Genomic DNA, 27,037 nt, shown 5'->3' with positions numbered 1-27,037 from the left:
GTCTGAGACCAGCCACTCGGACAGCTGCTGCAACAATCGGTTTGCATAACCAAAGAATTTCTGCACAAACTGTCAGAAACCGTCTCAGGGAAGCTCATCTGCATGCTCGTCGTCCTCATCGGGGTCTCGACCTGAATCCGGTTCGTCGTCGTAACCGACTTGAGTGGGCAAATGCTCACATTCGATGGCGTCTGGCACGTTGCATTCCTGGAGGCTGAAAACATCCCAGTTCTTGCATGGCCAGCATACTCACCGGACATGCACCGGGATGCTCTGGATCGGCGTATATGACAGCGTGTTCCAGTTCCTGCCAATATCCAGCAACTTCGCACAGCCATTGAAGAGGAGTTGACCAACATTCCACATGCCACAATCAACAACCTGATCAACTCTATGCAAAGGAGATGTGTTTCACTGCGTGAGGTAAATGGTGGTCACACCAGATACTGACTGGTTTTTTCGGACCCCCCCAATAAAGAGTGGCCTTTTATTGTGGCCAGCCTAAGGCACACCTGTGCAATAATCATGCTGTCTAATCAGAATCTTGATATGCCACACCTGTGAGGTGGGATGGATGATCTCGGCAAAGGAGAAGTGCTCACTATCACAGATTTTTTCAGATTTGTGAACAATATTTGAGAGAAATGGTTATTTTGTGTATATAGAAAATGTTTTAGATCTTTGAGTTCAAGTGTTGCATTTATATTTTTGTTCAGTGTATGTTGAATGAGTATAAATGCTTATTGAAAGAGTCCAAATGCTATTATCACGCTGTGGATTCAGTTCATTTTTTAAAGCGCTTCATAAGTGGATTCTTGGTCACAGAAGTCAGATGACTTCCTATAAAATACTAAGGAAATTAAAATTGCATACCTCAGATTTGATGACAGTAAAGTTATACACTGCACGTTATTTTAAAAATATCCTAAAGCTTGGAAATTATTTGAGCAAGTGGAAAATAAAAAAAAGGAAATGCTGTCCCGCTCCAATGTTCCGCTTACATAATGTATTGAAGAAAAAAACAGTCCTGAAACATCCATTGTGACACAAAGCATTTTGGCTGGGACATCACCGTGTCTCTACTCACAGCTCCAAAGAAAAGAGGGTGATGCCAACAACCACAGGACAAACAGCACCACAACAATTAATCAATGGATGTGACGTCATTGCGATAGATTCGACCAGGACAGCCAAAGAATGATGGGTAAAGGAAGGACACAATTGGACTTTTGTCCACTTTTGGTCTGTAGTTTAGGAAGAGGAAGAACCAAGGATGTGATTTAGGGTGCATTCACACCTAATAGTCCGCTTCTCTGGTGCGCACCAGGGGCCTCATTTATAACGCTGTGCGTAGGATTCACGTGGAAAGGTTGCTTACGTAGTAGAAATAAAAAAAACAGGTACAGACATTTTCCGACATTTTCCGATTCACAAAACATTGCGTACCGGCGAGGATAGTGCGTACGGCACTTCCTACGCCTGTTTCCCTTTATAAATCCCAATCAACTCGAAATGCGGCGCAGATTTTTTGGGCTTCACGTAACGCCCATATTTGCCCATTCATTTTGACTGACTGCGTGAAAAAGATCGCAGGAAATGATGACAGAACACACCGTGTCAGATTTTGGTTATTTTGGGGAGGTCGAGATAAATCATATTGTTTGGTGGATGCAGTTTGAACCAGAGTAGCAGCATGGAGGTCGGATCGTCACCAAAATAAATAAATAAGTGGTCCGAAAAAGGTTAATGACAAAATAAATACACAGCCTTCCTCAGGCAGTGTGTTTGTACCGGAGACAGGAGACACCCTGTGATGCTGACCGTTGAGCGGCCCAGACCAAGCAAGGAGGCATAGGCAGAACGTCCAAAAATATAACCCGACGTGGGCATTTATTAAAATTAGGGCTGCAACAAACGACTAATTTGATAATCGATTAATCTATCGATTAATGAAACGATTAATCGATTATTCGGATCGTTAAGGTTTTAACTGTACTACTACTTATATCGATACTGCTTATCGATCCGGTCCTTTTAACGATAGTGTTAACGGTTCTTTTGACAAGAAATAAGGTAAACTAACTAAACAAATTGTGAACAAAACTAACATCGCTTTTTATTTTAATTAAATGCATAATATTTCACATCAAAAGAAACAACAATGTTTTAACAAATCGTATTAAATAATGTGATGACAGAACTGTAAACAGAATAGCTGAAACTTTAACAAAATAAATAACTCAGTTACCTCTAATCATTAACCCATGTTTTTATAACTGAGTTAACTCTGTGTGTTGCTGCTAGCATACATAACACCTGACGTGGAAACGTTACTCGTGGACGGGGCGACAGAGCTGCTAGAAAGACAGTGGAACCCGGTGCATTTCTCCGTCTGAATGTGGAGCACTTTTGCTAAATGTTTAGACAAATTGCTCGTGTTACCGCCCTTACATGCTAAACTCTTATTCCACTTTTGGTAACGAGCATTGTCCACATCGAGACGGCTAAAGTATAACCACACCTCGGAGCGCGTTCCCTCCGCCATCTCCTCCGTGTGTGTGTGTTGCATGCATGTAGCCACTGCGTGTGTGTGTGTAAACTGCCCCGCCCCCTTGCAAGCAGGCGGGGGAGAGATCTCTCGTCTGAATTGGGGAGATCGAAAATACATTATAGACGCATTTTGTAGTCATATTGCATATTAGAAACGGAGTTGGTGACACTAAGACTGCGATATAACGTTTATGTAGCAATAATACATATGACATGTTTTAAATGTTTCCTGTACCGATAAAAAAGAGCGATAACGTTGGAGCTTAACGGGGTGTAGAACACATGTGATGACGTCACCAACGAATCGACGACTGAATTAGTTGCCAACTAATTTGGTAATCGATTTTAATCGATTAAGTCGATTAGTTGTTGCACCCCTAATTAAAATCATTGGCACAAAGTTCACCGCCTCAATTCTGCGGTTCTCCTTTCACACATCCTGCAGCCACAATGATCTCACACACACACCCAGCCCTCTCCACAGACAGAGAAACAGAGCCTGAATACACACACTCTAATCAGCACAACAAGACACAGGTGAGGGGGGAGGAGACAACACAGGACACCAGGTGCACACAATCATCAGCCACAGACAACATATACTGTGCAATCACGCTAATAAAGTGCCATATTACCCGGCCTGAAGCCGTCAGTCCATAGTGACGAAGTTCCCATCGTCACACACCCCCTTGATCAGAAACTGTAAGAAATGATCGGGGAATCCGTCCGGAGTGGAGTCATGACGACTGGATCTGAATTATTTGTTTGTATTTGGTGGTTTGTGTTCCAGCTTTCGATCAGCAACTATATATCCATAATCCACCAGTTAAAGGAAATACAACTAATGTGTTGTGTTATATTAGCTGTACAATTTACCACATAGCCTATGGTGTTCTGAGTTTCCATAGCTCCTGTGTTTTACGAGTGACTTATCAAGTCTTGGGAAACAGCATAAAACACGATTAAACGTGATGGTATATAAAACCATGGTCGTATCTACAACCTATAGAAATACAAAACTGCGTGTCCTCCTGCTTACCGCATCATTTATGAGAAAACATTTCATAACATTAACACAACATATTCGAGGTGGTTTTAAATAACATATCCGTATTTATTTATTTCTCCAAGTTTTTGTGTGCACGGAGGAGTCGCAAACAGGCGTTTGTTTAATCATTTTAAGATTGGCTTTAATCAATGTTTGAAAATGAATTCTTCATATATGATAAATGAGAGGTAACATTTTATTTATGGTATTATTTCTCTCCATTCTTCCTTCTGCCAACGGTGTCGCAGTTTCTCGTCTCTACGCGTTTTTTGCTTAGTGTGCATGCATGGATTAGAGTTTGCGTGGAGGACCGCACATTTTCCCGCCAAGTTAGTATTTTATAAATCGCAAACGTTGCGTAGAAACTGGCGTACGCCATTTTTTGAGCGTATATCCCTTTATAAATGAGGCCCCAGACCACAGTTTGTTACATTGTTTCATTTTTCAGAAGGTTCAGTTTGCGTTCACACGGGCAAAACTCAAACGGACAATAAACTTTAAACACAAGTCATATGCACGGAAATGCTGTTCAACCATTGGTCAGACATTAAGGGGGTAAAAATGCAAATCCCGGCTATTTCTACCGGAGCCTCCGCCATGGAGCATCAGCAGTTTCGGTAGGTTATTCTCATGCTGCTGTTAACCTGGAGATCAACAGACAGAAGCGGCCCGCGCATATGATTATATAATCAGACGTCCGTTAAAAAACATTATAACACACATCAGTGTTTCCCCTACCATTGTCTTGGAGGGGAACTGCGCCCCGCCAACGGAGCCCCGCGCCCCCCCTGAAATTGAAGGTGTTTTAAAAAAAAAAAAAAGATTATTAATTCTTTTTTTTAATTTATATATATATATATAGCACAAAATTGCAACTAATCTCTATCTACTGTCACTTTTCACATTGAATATACGTCTCTTATTAAATAAACTAAACGCTTTCATTTTAAATGATGAGTTTAGTGTTTTTGACCCTAAGAAACACTGATGCATTAATCAATAACAATAATCCACAGCTCCTGTCTCGCGTTGCAGCGACAACAGGTGTTCTTAATTTTATGTAGTTGACGGAGCATTTTTACTTTACACGACACTGTTCAACACTTAATTCTGCTTCACTCTTTAACTAAACAACCGCGGATGTCTTGAAAGACTCTTTCGCTAAAGATTTTGAAGACATCCGCGTTCTTGTGACCCGTAAATACTACGCTTCCTATGTTTTGGTACGGACTGCGTTCACACCAGCAATGAACCGCTCCAGAGTTCGCAAGCAAGCGTTCCGAGACCACCTATTTTAGCGGACCAGAGTCCGGTTGTTTAGTTCACTTAAGAGGTCTTGGACTGTGTTCACACGGACCCAAATTAACCTCACCAAGCGGCTAAACGCACCAGGGTTCGATTCAACCGGACTATAAAAGGCTGGTGTGAACGCACCCTTAAGAAAAAAGGAGATTTTAGAGGGAATCATGGGACGAGGTCAAGCACACTGGGAAAGGTTACAAGTCTACATCCCTGAAACTATCTACGTAAATCCATATTCATAATTCCTATTGCCAAACCTAACTTTCCCTATTCCAATAGCAGAAGGCTTTTCAATGTCAAAGTAACTTCACATGCAGAGAACAGCACTTGTGAAATTCTACAATTTTTTTTCTCACATCTTACCTGATCGGCTTTGAGAGCTCATTGCTCTGGTTGTTGTTGCCGGGCAGACTTGAGAGGTGAGTGGTGAGGGTGTCAGTTCACCTCCGTGGAGGCTGTAGTGACCACCATGTATTTCCCAGCCAAGATGGTGGTGGTGCCAGGCCAAGGGGGGACAGACAGAGAGCAGTTGTTTCTTAATGCTTCATCCCACTGAACCATAGGTGGAGAGCTCTGTGGTGTGTTGTGGCAGGATTCCTTCCAGTCAGGCTGTAAAAGCTGCAACAACAAAAAAAATGTATATGCATGGGAAACTCCAGAGTCCAGATAGAAGCTCATATACCAATTTCAAATCCTCCGAATCAGAATACTTCATGTATCCCTGCCCAGTGGCTGCCCAATGGATTTCACTGTGTGTGCAGTGCTGTGTAAGTGTGTGACAATTTGATTGAAATGTCCCATATCCATCTGTTGAAACTAATTTAACTATATTCTACAGTGAGTGATGTCATACTATTGTTAATTAGGTACTAAGTGTGGCATGGCAACAAACACAGTTGAATAAACTTCTCAAGAGTTTGAATCTAAGTCACAAAATCTTGTCCTCAACAGCTTGCATGGTCAGCTGTGAAAGTCAGTGTCTTATTAAAAGGCTCTTCCCTGAAGATGAAATGCAAACAGAGGCTTTCTGAAGGCTGAGATTTTCCTCAGAGACGATTGCAGAAGAAAACTTTTCATACTGTCTGGCGTGTTTGTGTGTTATGCAATCAAAACTGCAAGGAGTGTAAACACACACAGGGAAGCCTCTGGCTATTCAATCCTAACCAGCAGAAGCCGAAACTCACCTGTCACTTCTGACAGGTGTCAACAGAGCTGAACACAAACAAGAGCTGCAATCAGCCACTAGAAATACACAGGGGCCACAATAAAGTGCAAGTTTTCCTATGTTATAGCAATCCTAAATATAAATACACATAGTCTCTTCTCTCTTGGCTGTCACGGCAACGTTAAAGCTGTTGAAATGAATTACTGGTAACGAATTAGTTCAATGGAAAATAGCAATGTATAGCCAAAGAAAATGTCACTGCAAGAATTCTCAAAGGTCTAACTTCCACTTCCAACATCTTACTAATCAGGTCATCAGAAACGGTCCAAAAGTGAATGGCATATTTAACAGAGGAGCAGCTTAGTCATTAGTGCTGGGGCTGCGTGATGTGGGAAAATTACAAGTTCATACATACAGATACTGCAATTGCGACATGATTTGCGATATTGCAGGGAATGATAATTGTTCACATTATTATTAAAAAATAATAAAATTATCATGGTGTGTTTTTAATGTGGATCTTATCAAACAAGCTGTTTTATTAAGTGTGTAGAATATCATTTCTTAGCTTGCTTTGTGCCACATGACATCATTCAGGAAAATATTTTCACATATTTTGCCTATACCACTGGTTTGGATATTGCACTAATCCATAACATTCAGGTTAACTGTATAACAGAAATTAGCGGTAAATTAGTATTAAGATATTTGTAATGTTTTATTCTAGTATAACATGAGCTCCAGTGTTGCCCTACCAGTTTCAATGGGGGAAAAAAAGTGCAAAAGCAGCAGAAAACAAACATTGCTGTGTTGCAGGGACACTACGCTTCGGAATTCAAACATGCAGGGGAAAACTCAAAAAAAGGTTTGCTGAGGCATGAGGTGTGCTACTCTCAGATTCCAGCCGGCTTTTTGTGTCAAAATAGTTGTCCGTCATAAGAATTAAAATGTGCTTTTACAGCTTGTCATACATTGTCAGCAATAACCTCAGGCCTTTAGTCATCTCACGGTGTCTGTTTACCAAAAACTAACAAACAACTATAAGAGAAAAGTGCACCTTTACTGACACTGCTCAGCTGTCAGATGCTGTTTTTTCCTATTGAAAATTAATTTGTGAACCACATTACCGATATTTTTACTGCAAATTAAGTCAGCATTATACATGGTGGTGATGAGGACAGGCACTTCCTTATCAATACAACACTGTATATACTGTGTTATTTCTTATGATAATATAAATATTTGTTTTCAATGTAACTGTTCTATTGTATTAATCTTCTTTTTTTTTTTTTATTCGAATTCATTTCATTCTAAAATGGGGCGACGAATGGAGAAAAATTACCAACTGTGTTTTTACAGCTTGTCAAACAATGTTAGCAATAACTTCAGGCCTTTAACCTCACTGTCTCTGGCAGAAATAAACAAACTAAATTTAAAAAGTGCCTTTCTGAAACTATCAACCTGCAGTTTGTGGCACAGTCAGCTGTCAGATGCTCTTTTTTTGTTTTTATTCCGTATGATTTCCTTTTTCTAACCGTAGCAGCAATCCTATTAAAAATTAATCTCTAAATAATATTGCATGTATATTACTGCTGGGTACCATAAAACACACCACCTGCATCTCTCGGTGCATCTTATTCCACCAACTGACACTTAAGATTGGATGAGATTTATCGTGCTCCTGCAGCAGAGATTCTGAACCTGGAAACGTTAAATGGCGCTTGACAGGAAAACAGCTCTCAGGACTCGTTAATGGACTTCATTTCCCAAGCACTCCGAGCGCTGCCGGGAGTAATCACGACGGCATAAAAATAACATGTGGTCGGGCAGCGAGCAGTAAACAACAATTAAGAGACCCCTTGCGTTGCTCTAGAAATGAATCATTGAAAATGCACTTGTGCCGCGAAGACAGCTTCAGCCTCTCAGCTCTAATTGACTCTGAATAATTCAGATGGAGCGGGATAAGCAGCAGCAACTGTATGCAATGGATTGACATGTGCCAGATTTTTCTTTTCTTAATGTACAAATAGTTGAGAAGTAACACTTTAAATTGTTATTTAACTCTTAATTGTTTTGTATTATGATGTAATTTGTAACTTTATTAAATTACATATACGGGCAGTTTTTTGGGAGCTTTATTCTTATAAGTATCTTTAAAGTGAGCTATATTAGCATGTTAAAAAAAAAATCGACTAGATTCGGTAGGAAATAAAAATCATTGCCTGTCAATACAGACAGCACAGGAATGAAATATGGTGATCTTAACCATCGCTGGTACAAAGCATCAAACTGAACCCGTCTTCCTTTAGTAGTCAGTGTAACACTGGTGACACGAGAGAAAACATGGGTAAGTAGGAGAAGCATGTGAGAGGGGAGAGAAGACAAAGTGATTTCCTATCGGCAGTAACACAACACTCTCTACTGCGTGTTCATGTTCGTGACCGCAGGACATCACATCAATCAGCTGTTGGCTGAATGGGGACAAGACGAGGAGCGCGTGCATGGAGCGATACAAGGGGGATTATTTCTCTTGTTACGGAGCGCTGACAGCCCGGGCACAGCTAGAGGATGGTTGTGTAACACAGCAGCATCCACCTGTTGCCCTGACTCTGTTATCATCACCCCAAACCTGTCTGAACCAATCGGCTGTGTTCTCACTTGAATAAAGCAAATGACTCAAATGAGTAGGGATGCTCCGATCGCCAATTTCGGGGCCGATCGCCGGAATCAGTATCGGCCGATACCAATCGCCGATCCGATCGAGTGGGTGGGGCCTAAATGGAAGATTTAAACATCACTTTAAATATTCCATTTAAAGTGATGTTTAAAACTCAGTTAATGGGGCTCATTCACTGGAGCTTCCACAAACAACAATCAACTTAATTATTACATTCAAATGATGTACATTATTTAAGTTTACATTCACTTTGGATAATAACACGGGAGAAATGAGCGGAAGCGCTCTCTTTTCCTCTCTCCCTCTCTCTCTCCCTCTCCTGACAGCCTGTCAGTATCTCATGCCGCTCACTGATCCAGTAATGAATGAGTGACCCGACAGTGACCAATAAATATATTTATAACTAGTTTATCTTGTTCCAGAGGTAGATTAAATAGCTAAGTGTGTTAGGTCTAAGGCTGCGGCCCCACGAGGACGAATTCGGTCGTTTGCGTTACTGTTTAGTGTCATATAGACCGTTCGGCCCCACGAGGACGACCGAATACGGCACTAAACGACTGAGGAAACGACAACGGGTCCCAAGGTGGATAGAAATGCAAACGCCACTCTCTGGGGGGTCAAACGGCTCCGTGTGTGCGCCCTATACGGACATTTTCAGATCACTGATAGTGATTGCGCAATAGCCCCGCCTCTCCCCACCTCTTCTGCTCACCTCCGCTTACCCCGCGCCAGTGCTGAAGTGTTTCGCCACCAACAACAACAACAATGGCGGATCGCAGAGTTGCTATCGTGCTCCGGACGCTATTGACCATGCTACAGTTGTTTGTGCAACATCTACAGCAATAATGATGAGGCAATAGCCCCGCCTCTCCCCACCTCTGCTGCTCACCCCCACGTCAAAGTAAACTGCACCCTGAATTCAGATTATTTATCTTTCTCTCGCGAGTGAAGTCTAATCTGACAGGACGGCGACACGCAGCTCTGCTCACCTGCAGCTCCTCCCGCTGCAGCAAAACACACACTTCAAGTCAGATCATCACCCTTAGCTATTTTAATTACCTCTCAAACTCCCTAAACTAGTTACAAATATGTTTATTTTTACAGTCGGCCGGGTCACTGATTACTGGATGAGCTGCTGCATGAGACAGACACTGACGCTGTCTGAAGAGAGGGAGGAAAAAGAGAGGCTCCGTGTATTTTATCATTATATTATATAGAGTCGTTATTCATTTGTTTTAAAGCTCAATAAATAACAAAGAAGACCTTTGACCGGCACTTTTATAATTTTGTCCGGAAGATTTCAACTTTAATACACGCTGACTGGCGAAAAACTCTGCCCGGTTCCCTCGGCCCCCACCGCGGAGAATAAACAGAAGGGCAACCATGACAACCATGCTTCTTCGCTGCTTTTGTGGAGGAAGTTACAGCGCCACGTAGAGGCTCCTGCATATGTACTGCAGCTTCTCCAGCGGTTGGAGCTAAACGGAGCGGTCTCGTGTGGGCAGACACTATCCGGATAATTATTGCATGTGGACGGAAGCCGTTTGCGATTGCGTTTGCGTTAATCCTATGCGTTTAGCCGTTTTCGTCCTCGTGGGGCCGCAGTCTAACTCTTGTGTGTTGCTCCGCTCACCGGTCCGTCACAGCGGGTGGAGCTGCAGGATTTCTGCTTCACACACATTGCATACCGCTATTTTATTGTCTTTTTCGGACACCTTAAAATAATGCCAGACCGGAGAAGCCATTTTGGCGAGCTTGTTTTGCCGCACACAGAGAAAAGTGTCATGTATTTTACGTCATGCGATCGGCTCTCATGATTGGCATGTTTAGAGAGCACCGATTGATCGGTAGAGAGTGCGTATCGGCCGATCTCGATCGGTGACCGATCGATCGGAGCATCCCTACAAATGAGGTAAGCATTTCGTTTTGATGAGAGAGCGGTCGCACTTCTTTGATAACCATCACTTGAGTTGTGCAAAAATGCAAAAAGAATCTTCCAACTACGGACAAAACTGTAAATATTGTAATATACAGGTTATGTAAGTGAAGTACAATGTGCACATTTGTACTTTCTATATTCCATCCATCCATCCATCTTCTCCCGCGTATCCGTGGTCGGGTCGCAGGGGTAGCAGTTCCAGCAGAGAGCCCCAAACTTTCTTTTCCCTGGTGACATCAACCAGCTCTGACTGGGGGATCCCAAGGCGCTCCCAGGCCAGCGAAGAGATATAATCCCTCCACCTGGTCCTAGGTCTACCCCGTGGTCTCTTCCCAGCTGGACGTGCCTGGAACACCTCCCTAGGGAGGCGCCCAGGTGGCATCCTAACTAGGTGCCCGAACCACCTCAACTGGCTCCTTTCGACGCGAAGGAGGAGCGGCTCAACTCCGAGTCCCTCCCTGATGACCGAACTTCTCACCTTATCCCTAAGGGAGACACCATCCACCCTGCTGAGAAAACCCATCTCGGCCGCTTGTATCCGCGATCTCGTTCTTTCGGTCATGACCCATCCTTCATGACCATAGGTGAGGGTAGGAATGAAAATGGCCGGTAGACAGAGAGCTTTGCCTTCTGGCTCAGCTCCCTTTTCGTCACAACGGTCCATTCTCCGGCCCATCTCACGCTCCATTGTTCCCTCACTCGAGAACAAGACCCCGAGATACTTGAACTCCTTCACTTGGGGTAAGGACTCATTCCCTACTTGGAGTGGACAGTCCATCGGTTTCCTGCTGAGAACCATGGCCTCAGATTTGGAGGTGCTGATCCTCATCCCAGCCGCTTCACACTCGGTTGCGAACCGATCCAGTGAGTGCTGAAGGTCGCAGACCGATGAAGCCATTAGAACCACATCATCTGCAAAAAGCAGTGGTGCAATCCTTAGTCCACCGAACTGCAGACTCCCTCCCCCACGACTACGCCTCAAAATCCGATCCATGTATATTACAAACAGGATTGGTGACAAAGCGCAGCCCTGGCGGAGGCCAACCCTCACCGGAAATGGGTCCGACTTACTGCCGAGGACCCGGACACAGCTCTCGCTTTGGGAGTACAGAGTTGGATGGCCCTGAGTAGAGACCCCCTCACCCCATTCTCTCGCAGCACCTCCCACAATAACTCCCTGGGAACTCGGTCATACGCCCCCTCCAAGTCTACAAAACACATGTAGACCGGATAAGCGTACTCCCAGGCCCCCTCCAGGATCCTTGCGAGAGTAAAAAGCTGATCCGTCGTTCCACGACCAGGACGGAATCCGCATTGTTCCTCCTCAATCTGAGGTTCGACAATCGGCCTGACCCTCCTTTCGAGTACCTTAGAGTAAACTTTCCCGGGGAGGCTGAGTAGTGTGATGCCTCTGTAATTGGCACACACCCTCTGATCCCCCTTTTTAATAAGGGGAACCACCACCCCGGTCTGCCACTCCTTCGGTACGGTTTCCGACTTCCACGCAACGTTGATGAGACGTGTCAACCATGACAGTCCCTCAACACCCAGAGCCTTCAGCATTTCCGGGCGGATCTCATCCACCCCCGGGGCTTTGCCACTGTGGAGTTGTTTGACGACCTCAGTGACCTCCCCCCGGGAGATTGGTGTTGATCCCCCGTCATACTCCAGCTCTGCCTCTAACATAGAGGGCGGAGTTGTCGGGTTCAGGAGTTCCTCAAAGTGTTCCTTCCAACGCCCTAACACAGCTTGGATGGTTCCCTGCTTCCCCCTCCTGAGGTGTCGGACAGTTTTCCAGAAAAACTTTGGTGCCGCCCGAAAGTCCTTCTCCATGTCTTCTCCGAACTTCTCCCACACCCGCTGCTTTGCCTCGGCCACGGATGAGGCTGCTGCCCTTCAGGCCTGTCGGTACCTTGCAACTGCCTCGGGAGTCCCCCGGGATAACAAATCCCTGAAGGCCTCCTTCTTCAGTCGGACGGCTTCCCTGACCACCGGTGTCCACCAGGAGGTTCGAGGGTTACCGCCCCTTGAGGCACCTAGGACCTTGAGACCACAGCTCCCCGCCGCGGCTTCGGCAATAGAGGCTTTGAACACCGACCACTCTGGTTCAATGTCCCCAACCTCCACAGGAATGCCCGAAAAGCTCCGCCGGAGGTGCGAGTTGAAGGCCTCCTGAACTTGGGCCTCCTCCAGATGTTCCCAGTTCACCCGAACTACACGTTTGGGCTTACCAGGTCTATCCAGAGGCTTCCTCCACCACTCTACCCAACTCACCACCAGATGGTGATCAGTTGACAACTCCGCCCCTCTCTTTACCAGAGTGTCCAAAACATACGGCCTCAGGTCCGATGATACGATAACGAAATCGATCATGGACCTTCTGCCTAGGGTGCTCTGGTACCACGTACACTTATGAGCATCCTTATGTTCGAACATGGTGTTTGTTATGGCCAATCCATGACTAGCACAGAAGTCCAGTAACAAACCACCACTCCGGTTCAGATCAGGGGGGCCGTTCCTCCCAATCACGCCCCTCCAAGTGTCTCCATCATTGCCCACATGTGCGTTGAAGTCTCCCAGCAAGATTATAGAGTCCCCTTCAGGAGCCCCATACAGGACTCTTTCCAGGGTCTCCAAGAAGGCCGTATACTCTGAACTGCTGTTGGGTGCATAAGCACACACAACAGTCAGAGTGTTCCCCCCCCATAACCTGCAGGCGTAGGGAGGCGACCCTCTCGTCCACTGGGGTAAACTCCAACAACGAAGCACCTAACCGGGGACTTGTGAGTATCCCCACACCCGCCCGGCGCCTCACACCTTGAGCAACTCCGGAGAAGAATAGAGTCCAACCCCTATCCAGAAGTAAGGTTCCAGAGCCGACGCTGTGCGTAGAGGTGAGCCCAACCAGATCCAACTGGTAACGCTCCACCTCCCGCACAAGCTCCGGCTCCTTCCCCCCCAGAGAGGTGACGTTCCACGTCCCCAAAGCCAGCTTCTGTCGCCCGGGTCTGGTCCGTCGAGACCCTCCGCTTTCACTGCCACCCTTCTGGCAGCGCACCCGACCCCATCGCTGTTTCCCGTAGGTGGTGGGCCCACGGAACGGAGAAGCAGAGGTGTTGCCCACGTTGCCTTTTCGGGCTGGGCCAGGCCGGGCTCCGTGGCAAGCCCGGCCACCAGACGCTCGCCGACGAGTCCTCCTTCTTTCTATATTTATATAAATAAATATCTATTTATTTTGTATTGTTTCTATTAAAACATTTTTACTTTAACTTCATATGTTTAAATAGCTTTACTTTATTTGATCTTTTTATTGCATATTTTTTCTTTCACGAAACCTAATTTCCCCAGATAAATAAAGTGTTCTGACATTGATTCTGTAATACAGAGCTTTGTTGGATGATTGTTTTGCATTTTAAAGCTTTGGAACAACATTCCTGTATGCTACAAAATAATGTTCCCATAAAACTAAACTGCATTCATAATTATGTTTCGAGGGGCGATTATATTTATCTCGGATAACATCACTAAGCCCTTAATGTTGTAAATTGATACAAAATCAAAAGGACAAGCACGAAAACTACGTGGTAATGTTAAGGGAAACATATGGTTAGGCTTAAAGTAGGCAGACTTGTTGTGTCTTTGTATTTACAGGTGAGTAAATAAATGTAACATTTACCTTGTTTCATATGGGACATGAATAGCCGTCTCTTGGGCGAAAGTCCTGTTTTTGTTTGACTTATCTATTCACACCATAATTGTATCTATGCAGGCTTCTGTGGACTATGAATAGATCTGTTATACGTCAAAAGCAAACACTTTCCGAGATAAAACTCATTTGATGTGGTTTCTTTGTATGGGAACGTCATTTTTAGGAGGCCAGGATGGGTAAAAAACAATCACTTAGCATTCAATGTTGAATGAAATTAGGGTGGTTTACATCTGGTTCATGTTGTTTTTTTCCAGTTGTAGTTAAAATGTCAAAAAATACAAAATGGGTAAAGTGCAATCTGGCTGAAAATCCAATTTCTTTGCATAATTTGCAAACGTTGCTAGTGGTAGACAAGCTGAAGTGTATAGCCTTACCATTCCTTTGCAACAACAGATACAAGATATTCTTGACATGAAAAAAACAACACCCATTTGATTGATACTACCATGAATACAACATTTGTATTTAAATTATTATCAAGTCAAAACAACCTCACACCAGATTGCTTCATATTTCCTGGATTGTACACACAAAGATGATGGTGTAGGAAAACAAATAAAGACAGACATTTGTCTTTTAAAAATGAACCCTTCAGGGTCTTGAGAAACCTTCCACATGTGGACTGAAGCAGCAGCTGGAAAACTTTCCCTCACAGCTCACACCAATAACATCCAACAGCTTCCATTGAACAGCTTATGTCTGCAGCTTTGTTAATCTCATCTATGAAAGCAAAGCAAGTGGAAAGGGCACATGAATGTACCAAAAGGCCATGTGGAGTAGAGTGAACTTTTGGCTGTCTAGAACCCAGACAGCCTAAACTTTAAAAGATATGTTTAAAGTTTTAGGTTAGGGGAAAATATGCTGGAGTGTGCCATGTTTCCTGTGAATGTGTGTGAGCATTCCTGTGAAACCTGGAGAGAACTGAGGGGTTGGGGATTAAAGTTGTTGGCATAAAATACGATGGCACACGATGATGACGCACTTGGAACCACCTCTGTCTGTTGTTATATAAATGTGAGCTAAGGAATCTTAACCTTCAGACACTTTATTTATAACTGGAGTCATATTAAAAGGACAAATGTGAAAATATGTTCAAATGGCACGTCACATTTGTGCCTTCTGTTTCTCGAAATGTGAGCACACAGCTACCTAATAAAAAGGAAACAGGTAATACACGCACACACACACGTCTGTTGATGTTGAATGACGGAACATGCATGTGTTGTTACCGTGGCAACTTTTCTGAGTGGAATAAAAAGCAGGAAGTAGCATCTTTCCATGCAGTTTGCCAAGTACTGTGAAAGACAAAAGCTCACTCTACTTCCCCTTCTTTAGTACAAACGGTGTTCAATGTTGCTCTCACTTTTTAACCCACTTTGGGAAATTTTGCTCAGCCTCGCCCATTTATATTATTTATTATCCACCTTAACATTAAGAAAAATTACATTCTGGCTTAAGAAGTTATTGAGAAGAGTTATTTGTTCATATTTCGTCTCTATATGAGAGCAGACACTCTTTTTCTGGATGTGACAGAATTATGTATGCTCAAAATGTAAGGACATTTTACTTTTATTTCATTTTAATAATTATTTCTTCCGCTTCTTTATTCTTTTTTTTTTTCTTCTTTGCTAATATATATATATTTTTTTTTTCTGTGTATGTTACTTCCATGTTACATAAACACAAAAATATACCGTAACTAGAAAATATAGTTTGAATTAAATAAACTACATGTATGGACAAACAGAGTCAATATATATAAAGTAAAAAAACAAGAAGCGTAATGCAATGTGTGATGCTGCTTCCACATGATCAGACAACCAAGTAACTCACTTTTTTACTGAGGGGAAAACTTACGGCTCACCCAAAAGCTTTGCGCAAAACTGCTCTAAGAAAACTCTGAGTTCAAAGTCTTTGACCTTTGACCTGCAGCATTTAGCTCCTCTCATTTGGACTCATCGCCTGACCTGAAATGATGAAGCGTGCTCGACTTTTGCTTTGCGTATAACCTCCAAGTATCAGACTTTGAAAGCAACATTTGCTCCATGACTTTGATTGTCAGACTTGAAAAGACTTTAAACAAACACAGGGTATCAAAATTAGCTTCAATAAAGTCATTTCAGAAGACGTGTATGTGACAATCACATTATTTGCAAGTCAGAAAGACCTAGGAGGAGTTTGACAGTAATGACATCGTACTTCAGACAGGACGGATCATATAATCACAAGAAAAAAACTCTTCTAGGAAGTCCATCCAGAAAAATAACTCGTAACATGCATGAAGCAAAACGAGTTAGTCTTAGAGTCTCATAACTAAACTTTTGGAAGAGAATTCAGTATAATCTCTAACTGAAGTCCAACTTCCATATATAGACTACGGTATATAATCTGTTTCCGGCTTTGAAATTAGTTTTATTTGTACATAATCATAAATAACGTGGATGGATGGATTCTAAACTGTACTTTATATTAGGGGTGTATACGTAATTCCTCCCGAAAATATTCGGTATGGGCCCTTCGGTACGAATATATCGTTAAACGGAAAAAATGTTGTTCAACTAATATACAGTCACTTATTTCCTGCTATTGCTCTGTATGATTATTATTACCTTTTGTTTTGTTACTTCCCATTGTAAAGCGTCCTTGGGTTTCGTGAAAGGCGCTATATAAATTGAAATTATTATTATTATTATTATGTATTGGCCGATAGGGACTGACTGCAGAAAGGAGCAATTTACATAGACCCCCATGTAAAAATGCCCAACTTTACAGCAGAAAAAAACATGTTTCTACCAAGCGGCAAACTCTGGGCCACTTCCGGGATGCGAATCAGGAAGTGCCTCAAACTGCAGTTCATCTAGTGGCCAATAGGAGCAGTCTGCAGAAGGGAGCAATTTCCAAAGACCCCAATGTTAAAATGCCCAACTTTACAGCAGAAATAAACATGTTTACATCGTGGTTTCAAAACATTGTATTCTCAGTATAGTTAGATTCCCCCTTCTTGTCTATGGAACCTGGAGTGAATTTTTTCTCAACTCATCTGTTTAATTAATATTCAGTCTTAAAGTTATGCAGAAATTAGGGCGTGGTCACTTTGAGTGACAGCTCTGTCAAGTGACTGCTGCTGCTAGCTTCTTGTCTCTCTGCTAGCTGCTCCGTGAAGCTAGCTACAGGGACTCTGCCTGGTCAGTTCATCTAGGGAACACAACTTGAAGCCGGTCGTGGTCGTTTGTTCTGCATGCTTATATATCGGACTATTGTGACTCGCTCTGCGGTTAAAACAGACGGTGCATGAATGCGGTTTTGCGGTAAGTGAAATTCAAGTACCTTATTTATGTGTTAATGATTTTAATCAGCTACGTAATGAATGTTAAGGCTTGGGTTAGCGTGTAAGCGAGTGGTAGCTACATCGGTACTAACGATGCTAATAGTAGCCTCCAAGTTAAAATCATAGGCTATATATATATATATATATAAAGGTTAAAACGAAATAGACAAGTGTTAAGCGTTAAGTGGGATAATACTGTAGAAGAAACGGCTTCTGTTTGAGGTTGATAAAAGAAATAGTAAATACTAGATCACCTACACATCAGTGAAGTTGAGGGTTTTTTCCATGCAGAAACTTACATGTTAACAAGCAATATGATTTTGTCAGCTTTCTAATTTAATGTATTGAAGGCAAAGATATTTAACAGTGAGAACTGCTACTATTTATCTCTCAATATTGTCTGTAAAAAAAAACGTGGTAAAAGGTATTCTTTCAGTGAGAGTACAGAGCAAGCTTCTACAGTTGCACTACGTTTTGATAACAGTTAAATATTATTTTGATAACATATATTTCAATGTTGATGAACTTCATACTGTTCATTCATAATCTGATTGTCTTTGTAGCTCACTGTTGAAATAAAAAAAACATTACAATTACAAAATAATTATATCTACAGCCCCTAAACACACAAACACACCACTTTCATAAATAACACACTTGTTCTGCAATAATATGTTTTATGTTTCCTGTAATTTTTGTTAGGAAAGGACATGCCTGAAAGACACGACATTTTCTCCTTCTCTGAGGGTCAAGAAGAACAGCCAAGAGGAACATTAAAAGCTGATGTTATGAGATTTTAAGACCAGTACAGGACATTCACTAAGAAACTTACTACCGTACTTTTATTGTGAAAACACAGTCAGCTGACCAAATGCAGCTATTTCCACATCTACACTCCATCAGCTGATTATTTCTATTTGCCTTGCTTTATGAGCTTCACATCACTTGTATCGCAGAGTTTGCAACGTCACAAATAAATGGGGCCAATCTTCAGTCAGCTGTGAATGTGTAATCTAACATTTTCAGTAAGAATAATGGACAAAAGGAGTGCAAATACAAATACAATTTATTGAAATGTGAACCAAAAGTTAATCAAATGTTTTAAATAAAAAGCATATATGGACAGAAGGTGTAAACCTATTAAATGTATTAGTAAACACATTTAGTCCTGTGCAGTTGGTATCAGCTTTGCCCAGCATGGGCTCTTCCATCAGGCCTGGTCCTCCTCGCTGAGGCAAGACCCTCAGTCCTCCTCGCAGAGGGAAGACCCTCAGTCCTCTCCAAACCAACAGACAGGACGTCCATCACACGGAGGTTTCTCCCTGAAGTCTCTGCAGCTCTCTGGACATCACGCTGTCTCAACCCGTCCACACTGAATATGAGAGGGGAAAAATGAAAATAACAAATGCTTTAGACAATAAGAAATATAAAGTTGACTGTTGAGTTGCTCAGTTTTTTTAGATTGTCAATACTATTACTGTATAACTAATAGGGCTGAACGATATACCGTGTCATGGCAATAACCGCGATATGCGTATGCGCGATATTCACACCGCAGGGACGTGCGGTTTTATTTATTTTATTTTTTAAATGCTAACGCACTTTAGCACAGAATTCAAAATAAAGATACCCTTATTACTAGTGGTGCACGATAATTATCGGCCTGATAATTATCGGTCCGATATTAGGAATTATGACGTCATCCCGATAAAAGTATTAATAGCCCCGATAATATAAAATATATTTTTTGGGTAAAAAAAAAGAAGAAAAATACTGCGGTGTGGGTGGATTGGGATGAGGGGCGCTTGTTTTTTCCTCGGCTCCTCCCGTTTTGCCAGTACTGTGGTATTAGTGGTTTAGGAAGAGGGGAGTTTTTCACAAATCCAGCGCTCCCTACCTCATGCCTGGCTGTGACGTAAATGGTGTGCGGCCGTGAAGCCAGGACAGTAAACAAACATGTCGTCGGTAGTATGGGACTATTTCAAAGTTTCAGAGTTAGATAGTTCGCTTGCTATTTGTATTAACAAATGCAATGCAGAAGTTCCACGAGGAGGGAAAAAGGCAACGAGCTATAATACTTCCAACCTGATTAGTCACCTGAAACATCGCCATCGCTACGATGGTGTGTTAAAAGCGTACGAAGACGCCTGCACTGCTAAACTAGCGGCGAATCCAAAGCCAGCTGCAAAGGCACCGGGGATTTTACCTATCGACGAGGCTTTTGAAAAAGGCAAGAAGTTTGCCAGAGACGACCCCAGGGTTAGTTTTGTTCATAGTAGTAATGCTACCAGGTGTGCAAAAACTACAGGTACATTTAATATATATATATATATATATATATTATATTATTATCGGTTATCGTTATCGGTCTTGAGAAGCAGGAAGTTATCGGTATCGGTTTCAAAAAACCAATATCGTGCATCCCTACTTATTACTTATCGAAACTGCACATACAATATATCCGATTAAAGCTGAGACTCCACAGATTATTTAAGTATAGTATCTAAGCGATCCGATCTCGCGACAGGGGAAGTAAACACAGACATCACAACACGGAGCTTTTACGGGAGATTGTCTCACCGTAGCTGTCAATCTGATCAAAAGACGTGTTCAATGGCATTAAAACGAGAAAAAACGCGGCTGAATCGGTTGATCCATAGGTTAATAATGTATCTGTGGCTTTGAAGCAATTGTTTATAATCCATAATTCCATTTATGTACAAATCGGAGCACAAACGTTAGCTGCTAATGGTAGCTACCAGAGTGTATGCAGCTTCCAGTTTTGGCTACTCGTCACTCTCACTCCTTATTTGGTAATGTGTGTATTAGACTGCTGCATAGCCAAGAATGGAAGCAGCAGCCACTCTGGTGGCTACCATTAGCAGCTAACTTTTGCTCTGCGATTTTTACATAAAAATGGAATTATGGATTATAAATTAAATAATTTTGTTATACAGAGACGTTAAAAACCTATGGATTAACCGATACAGCCGCGTTTTTTCTCGTTTTAATGCCATTGAACACGTCTTTTGATCAGATTGACAGCAACGGTAAGACGATCTCCCTAGATGCTCCGTAAAAGGTACGTGTTGTGATGTCTGTGTTTGCTTCCCCTGTCACGAGTTCGGATGACTCAGTGATGATACTATATACCTAAATAATCTGTGGAACCTCAGCTTTAATCGGATATCTTGTATGTGCAGCTACGATAAGTAATAAGGGTACTTTTATCTTGAGTTCTGTGCCAATGTCCGTTAGCATTTTTCGCTCAGGGGTCATTTAGATGCTTCTTATGAGACTTGTGTTTTGTTTTGGTAAAAATGGTTTGTATCGTCAGTTAGCTGAGATTATTTCCGTTAATCTGGTATAACCCATTAATAGGTTCTTAAATATTAAGATCCCCTGAGACACAGTGTCGTGAAAAAAAACGCAATATATATCGCAGGGGAACAAAAAACCGCAATGTCAGTTTTTTTCAATATCGTGCAGCCCTAATAACTAATATATCAGGTTAAGAGGCACATTCAAATAAAGATTGGTCTTTAAAAATACATGTTGTCTTTTGAATTGTTTGTCTAAAGTCAAGGATCTAGAACTGGTACTTAGTTTTAATGATACAGTCTGGTTATTATGCTGTTTGGAGGAGGCCTCACAGGTAAGAGCACTAACTAGCTACCATCACATGTAACGTAGCTTGACTTAAATGTATTAAACGTATAATTAAGTGATATCAAAATATAAATAGCTAATGTCATGCAAACATATTAATATTTGCTTGATTCCAGTGTTGAATTTAGCACAATTGTATACAAACGTTAAGGGATTTTAAGATTCTGAAGTATTATGCTAAAAACTCAATAACTTAGATTATTATTTATAGTTTTGCTGAATAGTTTCATGTCCGCTTACCTTAGAAACGTAAAATGCGACAGTAGTGTGCAGACGGGGAGCATGTTAGCTTAGCTTGGTAGCTTCAGCTAGCTCTGGAACTTCCAGCTCGGTGGCAGCAGGTCCCGCCTCGGCTCCGCCTCTTTGCCCTTATTTAGAGCAGGCTGGAGTAAGCGGGAGTTGAACTCGGACGTCACTGTCGAGCAGTTAGTGGCCGACTCCGCCTACTAACGGCTTCTCGGCAACTCTGCAGAATCCTATGGGTGACGTCACGGACCCTACATCCATTTATATATACAGTCTATGGTTCAAATGTAGTCAGTCATTTGAGGAACTGTCGAAATGGCGAACGCAGATAAAGTTGAGCTCAAAAATCCTCCAGCATGATTGAAGTCTCCGGTTTGGGAACATTTTGGTTTCGCAGTTACATACAAGGATGACGGACAAAGACAGGTGGACCGAAACAAAGCTTTTTGTCAGCATCGTTCAACTAAAATTGGTTACGCGGCTGGCAATACATCAAACTTGCACACTCATTTGAAAAGGCATCACCCGAACGTGAATATCACCGGTAGGGCTGTGGCGATACACTAATCTCACGATACGATACACGATATTCAGCCAACGATACGATATATATCGCGATATTCAGCCAACGATACGATTCGATACGATTCGATACGATTCGATATAATTCGATACACTTATATCATTTTCTGAAAGATTTTAAAGGGACAGTGGGATTTTGGTGACATCTTGTGAGTGTTCCATTGACTTGGATTGAATTAATTCAACTGAAAACTGAAAGCATCAATTATACAATATATGGCTCTGACAGAGAGTCTCCAGCTTGCAAATGCTGGACAAAATGAATCAGAAGATGTGGTGAGAAAATTAGTTTCATTTATTGAAACAGTGCAAACTGTAGCTGTAAAGTGCAGTATCACAATGGACAATGGAGAATGAAAAGGTGCAGCAGGTGGCGGAACACGGGGGATTTGAATGGGACTTGTTAGAAATTAAAATCAATGTTTTGATGGCATAAAGTACCATAAACATACCGTCAGTTTAAATGCTGTTTTATACTGAAAAACCAGAAGTTGTTGTGCACAACCAGTTGTTGAGCTTTTATTCTGAAAATCCTTCATCTCCGGTTAGCATTTAGCATGTGGCTAATATACAATTTCCTATAGAGGTGAATTTAGTAGCGATATGACACGGAGTGTTGCGCACCGAAACCTACTGATTTCAACACCACAACTATAGACGTCGAGATATTATTATTGCTGAATATTAAATGAAGGTACAGTTTATTTGAATACGTTTGTTTACAGACGTGGGTAGCATGAGACAACATTCGGAACTACCGGAAATGATACCAGCCGTGAGGTATTTTTGGAGTATTGATTACAGCGTTTAAAATGTATTAAATGAAAAGTCATGAAAGAGATAAGGACGAGAAAAGGCGTGTTTAGTTATATATTTAATGTGCAATGTCTGAATCCTCTGTAATGCGTAACAACGAACATTGGAGACGTGGAGGGCCGATCCCCAGCAGCGCCAACCGGCCCCCAGGGAGGATTCAGCAGAGGATATTTAACAGCTGGAGAGGTGGAGCTCGCTCTCTTCCCTTCGCTCATCTTCTGCTTGTAACATTACCGCGCTTTTTATTAATTAAAGTATACATTTGAACATTCTCAGAGACTCAATTAGTCTCCTTTTTAAAGCTTCTCTCCTGGACGCGAGTATAACGAACACAGTTATCAGACTTAATGTATCGATACCCGCGGCTGAAATATCGATACTTTCTCGGAAAACTAAATATCGATATATATCGCAAGATCGATTAAATTGCACAGCCCTAATCACCGGTACCAAAAGATAAAAGACTGAAGTGCAAACCCAACTACCACTAGCATTTAAGCCTCCACCACTCGCAAAAAGTTCAGACCGAGCCAAAGCTATTACAAACGCCAAATCCTTATGTTGCCATGTTAGCAAAGCGCTACCTGGCTGTATCTGCTACCTCTGTCCCTAGCGAGAGGGTGTTTTCCACGGCAGGAGACATTGTTAGTGCCAGCAGATCTGCCCTTTTGGCAAGCAATGTGGACAAGTACATTTTTCTTTAAAAAACATGAAAAAACAATGACAAGCAAGCAAGTCCAATTGTCAAGCTGGCTGCTTAGGTGAGTACTAGTACAGTACAGTTCAAGTACAGATTATTTCAGTTAATCGAAATGCTGCACCTTAATGTTTATTTTATTATATTTTGTATTTATTTGATAATAATTAAAAACCCCAAAAAAATATTTTATGTTTACCGAAAACGTACCGAACCGTGACCTTAAAACCGAGGTACGTATCGAACCGAAATGTTTGTGAACCGTTACACCCCTACATTATATGCATCATACGCTAACCAAAAGTTATACGAAATCAGATTCAGATAACTTTATGCCAGGGGATAACATTGGGATTAGTGACAGTGGCTCCATGTAAATCAAATAAACAATAAAAAAAGATTAAAACAAATACAGTTAATTAATTAGAGAAAGTTTAAATGTGCAATAGAAATATAAAATAAAGATATTTATATAATCAATTCAAATAATTATAACTTTCTTTGCAATTTATATTAACAATGACTTGGCAGGGGTATGGGGGTAACATAGCAGATCATTGCCTGTTTGCATGTGATGATTGGGTAAGCAGGGGGTCGGGTGGTGGGACAGTTTGCACAGTCCTGCTGGTTGAGTGTGCCTGTGCACCACAGGATCCTGTCACCAAGTTTGTACACAACACTGCCGTGCCATTAATAGACTCAATTAGTAACCATTAACGTGACATCCACAACATGTCCACAAACAAAGATGCTTTTCCAAACAGCAAACCCCTTCAACACTCGCTAACCCAGATCGGGGGCTAGGTTCAAAGTCAGGACAAGGTCCCGACACGAGAACAAAGGGGCTAAAAAAAGGTTTATTATTGGAGTTGTGAGGCACAACAGGGTATAAGGGGGCTGAATCTGGGAGAGTGATTTCCAGCCATGAACTCATTGGGTGACCACAACGATTCATCAAACCTCAAATCAGTTGAGGCTGAGAGGTTCTGTATAATTGCCCATTAAAAGCTCTCTGTCCCTTTTCACCACTTTGAATCTTCCTCTTGTCTACTTGTACTGCTTCTCTGGCTCCCTATCAACTTCCTTTCTTTGATGAAGGAGGGGAAAAGGTGAAGTAACCGTTTAAAAGTTCCTGGCCTTAATAGTTTGTGTTTATGATATAAAGTGCAGCACAATTAATGGAAATGTTATCAAAATCGCAATATTCCTTTTTTTTATATAAATCATGCCCATTTTGATATATTTTATTTTAAATAATGAGAATAATGATACAAAATGATGAATCTCAATATCGTAAATTGTCACAAGTATAAGTCAAAATAATAGTTTTACATATTTTTTTCCGCAAGTCGTTTAGCCCTATTGATATATTGATGTTATGCTGTTTTGTTAAATATTTAGCATCCATAATTATTAATTATGCAATTTACCAATACTATTAATTAGGGCTGTCAAACGATTAAAATTTTTAATCAGATTAATCACAGTTTAAAAATTAATTAATCATGATTAATCACCATTCGAACTATGTCCAAAATATGCCATTTATTTATGTATATTGTTGTGGGAATGGAAAGATAAATGAAAGCAGGCGGATATATCCATTTAACATACAGTATGTATGTTTATTATAACATTTTTCTGCATGTCAAAATGAAAGACAACCCACACACCTATCAATCATTAAACCGTGGGGTCGTAATTCATTACGTGTTGATTTCTATCAACGGGGGAGTACTTCAGGAAAGTCGACAGAGGGGGGGGGGGGGCTAGTGGAGTACTTCGTGACCACAGAGTGTGAACGTTGTCATCAGCTGTTTTAGCGCAGTTCTCCAGTGATGGGGGGAGTCTCCCTCCGCAGCCGGTTGGCGTAGTTTTGGCACAGTTCCGTTGTACAGACCGACGTTAACAGCAGCCCTGTCTGTGCACACAGAGACCGACTCTGTCGTCCGGTGATCTAACCGCCTTCTGGAAAAGCTTCACAAGTACGTCGGTACGCAAATGCGCTTTGTGACACAAGTGACGGTACGCATTTCAGATTACGCACATAACCTGCGTACCAGTTATGTGCACCCCTGTACCAGAGCCATATTATTACTATTATATGGCTCTGCCCTGTACTACAGCAAGAGTATTCTCCGTCGGGACTTCCTGCAACAACACCACGCCGTTATCAAAGATGTTCTATTGAGAAGACGATCACTACGTGATAAAAGTTTTCAAAACCGTGGCTACTGAAATCAATCTTACTAACTGCTGTCTGTGCAATTTACTCCGCGCGAGTTGGCAGACTTGATTTTGCTTACTTTAACATCATTTTTCATGGTGGGGCTAAGCCATTTCTTGGTATGGGTGTAGCCTACCCCAGCCATACCCTGGCGCTGCCACTGGTGGCACGTATGGGGCGGGCCATTCTGCACATGCGTTAAATGCGTTCAATATTTTAACGCAATTAATTCAAAAAATTAATTACCGCCGTTAACGCGATAATTTTGACAGCACTACTATTAATACAATAGTTGTTTGATATTAGCCCATAGTCCACCATTTGTTGCCCTCCAAAGATAAAAGTTGTATTACCCTTTGTTTAGAGAATGGCAGCAAAGAGTTTGTTTGTCAATAGGTCATGGTTGAACGACTGGTTGCCTCAAGTGGCATCTGAAACATTGCGTGTAATAGAGATGAAGACCAACAAATGAGCAAGAGCTGAGAACAAAGATGTGATAATATGCTGGATGGCATTCAGGCTGGAAGGGACGACCTTACCAAGCAGTTTGGGTGAATGTGTCCCGTCAAAATATATACACAAGCAAGTAAGATCCCAGTGCCAGCTTTCTGAACGATGGGAGCAAATTGGGAAGTCAGGTCTGGGCCCTGAAAAAGTACAATGGAACTGAGCTAAATTAGCTTATTAAGGAGATTACAAGAGGTGAACTTATAAGCAAGGGAAGAACAAGAATTATGTGTCCCAAAACGTTTGTACAATAGTGATGTATGGGCCATGAAAGTTGGCTCATAAGGTTATCAGTATGGGTTTATATTACTAGTGTCATCATGATATTATATTGATTATTTGGACAACATTAATATCACTTCAAGTATTGCACGATAAAATATGAATTAGAATAGGGGCCTGTGATCAATATTACATGGCCATTTTATCAGTTATATTTATATCAACTCACACGAAGCAATTCAACATATTAAAATAAAAAGGTGCAACTTAAAGGTCACCTATTATGAAAATCAACTTTGTCCCCAAACTAACTGTCTGTGTTGACATTCCCCTTATTGTGCGTCAGCAGAGAC

General features: G+C 41.8%; 1 protein-coding gene across 7 annotated transcripts in view; it reads right to left on the bottom strand.

The window, feature by feature from the left end:
- The window catches only part of hdac4 (histone deacetylase 4), a 203,751-nt gene that overhangs the window by 161,206 nt on the left and 15,508 nt on the right, over nucleotides 1–27,037 (bottom strand). For all 7 annotated transcript variants that reach the window (XM_034109649.2, XM_034109651.2, XM_034109652.2 and 4 more), the window contains exon 2: nucleotides 5,264–5,518. In XM_034109649.2, the coding sequence (XP_033965540.1) occupies nucleotides 5,264–5,285 (22 nt within the window). In that variant the 5' untranslated portion in view covers nucleotides 5,286–5,518. The remainder of the gene's footprint in view (nucleotides 1–5,263; nucleotides 5,519–27,037) is intronic.

This window comes from Pseudochaenichthys georgianus, chromosome 21 (assembly GCF_902827115.2).
Source record: "Pseudochaenichthys georgianus chromosome 21, fPseGeo1.2, whole genome shotgun sequence".
In the NCBI taxonomy this organism is placed as follows: domain Eukaryota; kingdom Metazoa; phylum Chordata; class Actinopteri; order Perciformes; family Channichthyidae; genus Pseudochaenichthys; species Pseudochaenichthys georgianus.
This window is presented reverse-complemented; position numbering and strand designations above follow the sequence as displayed.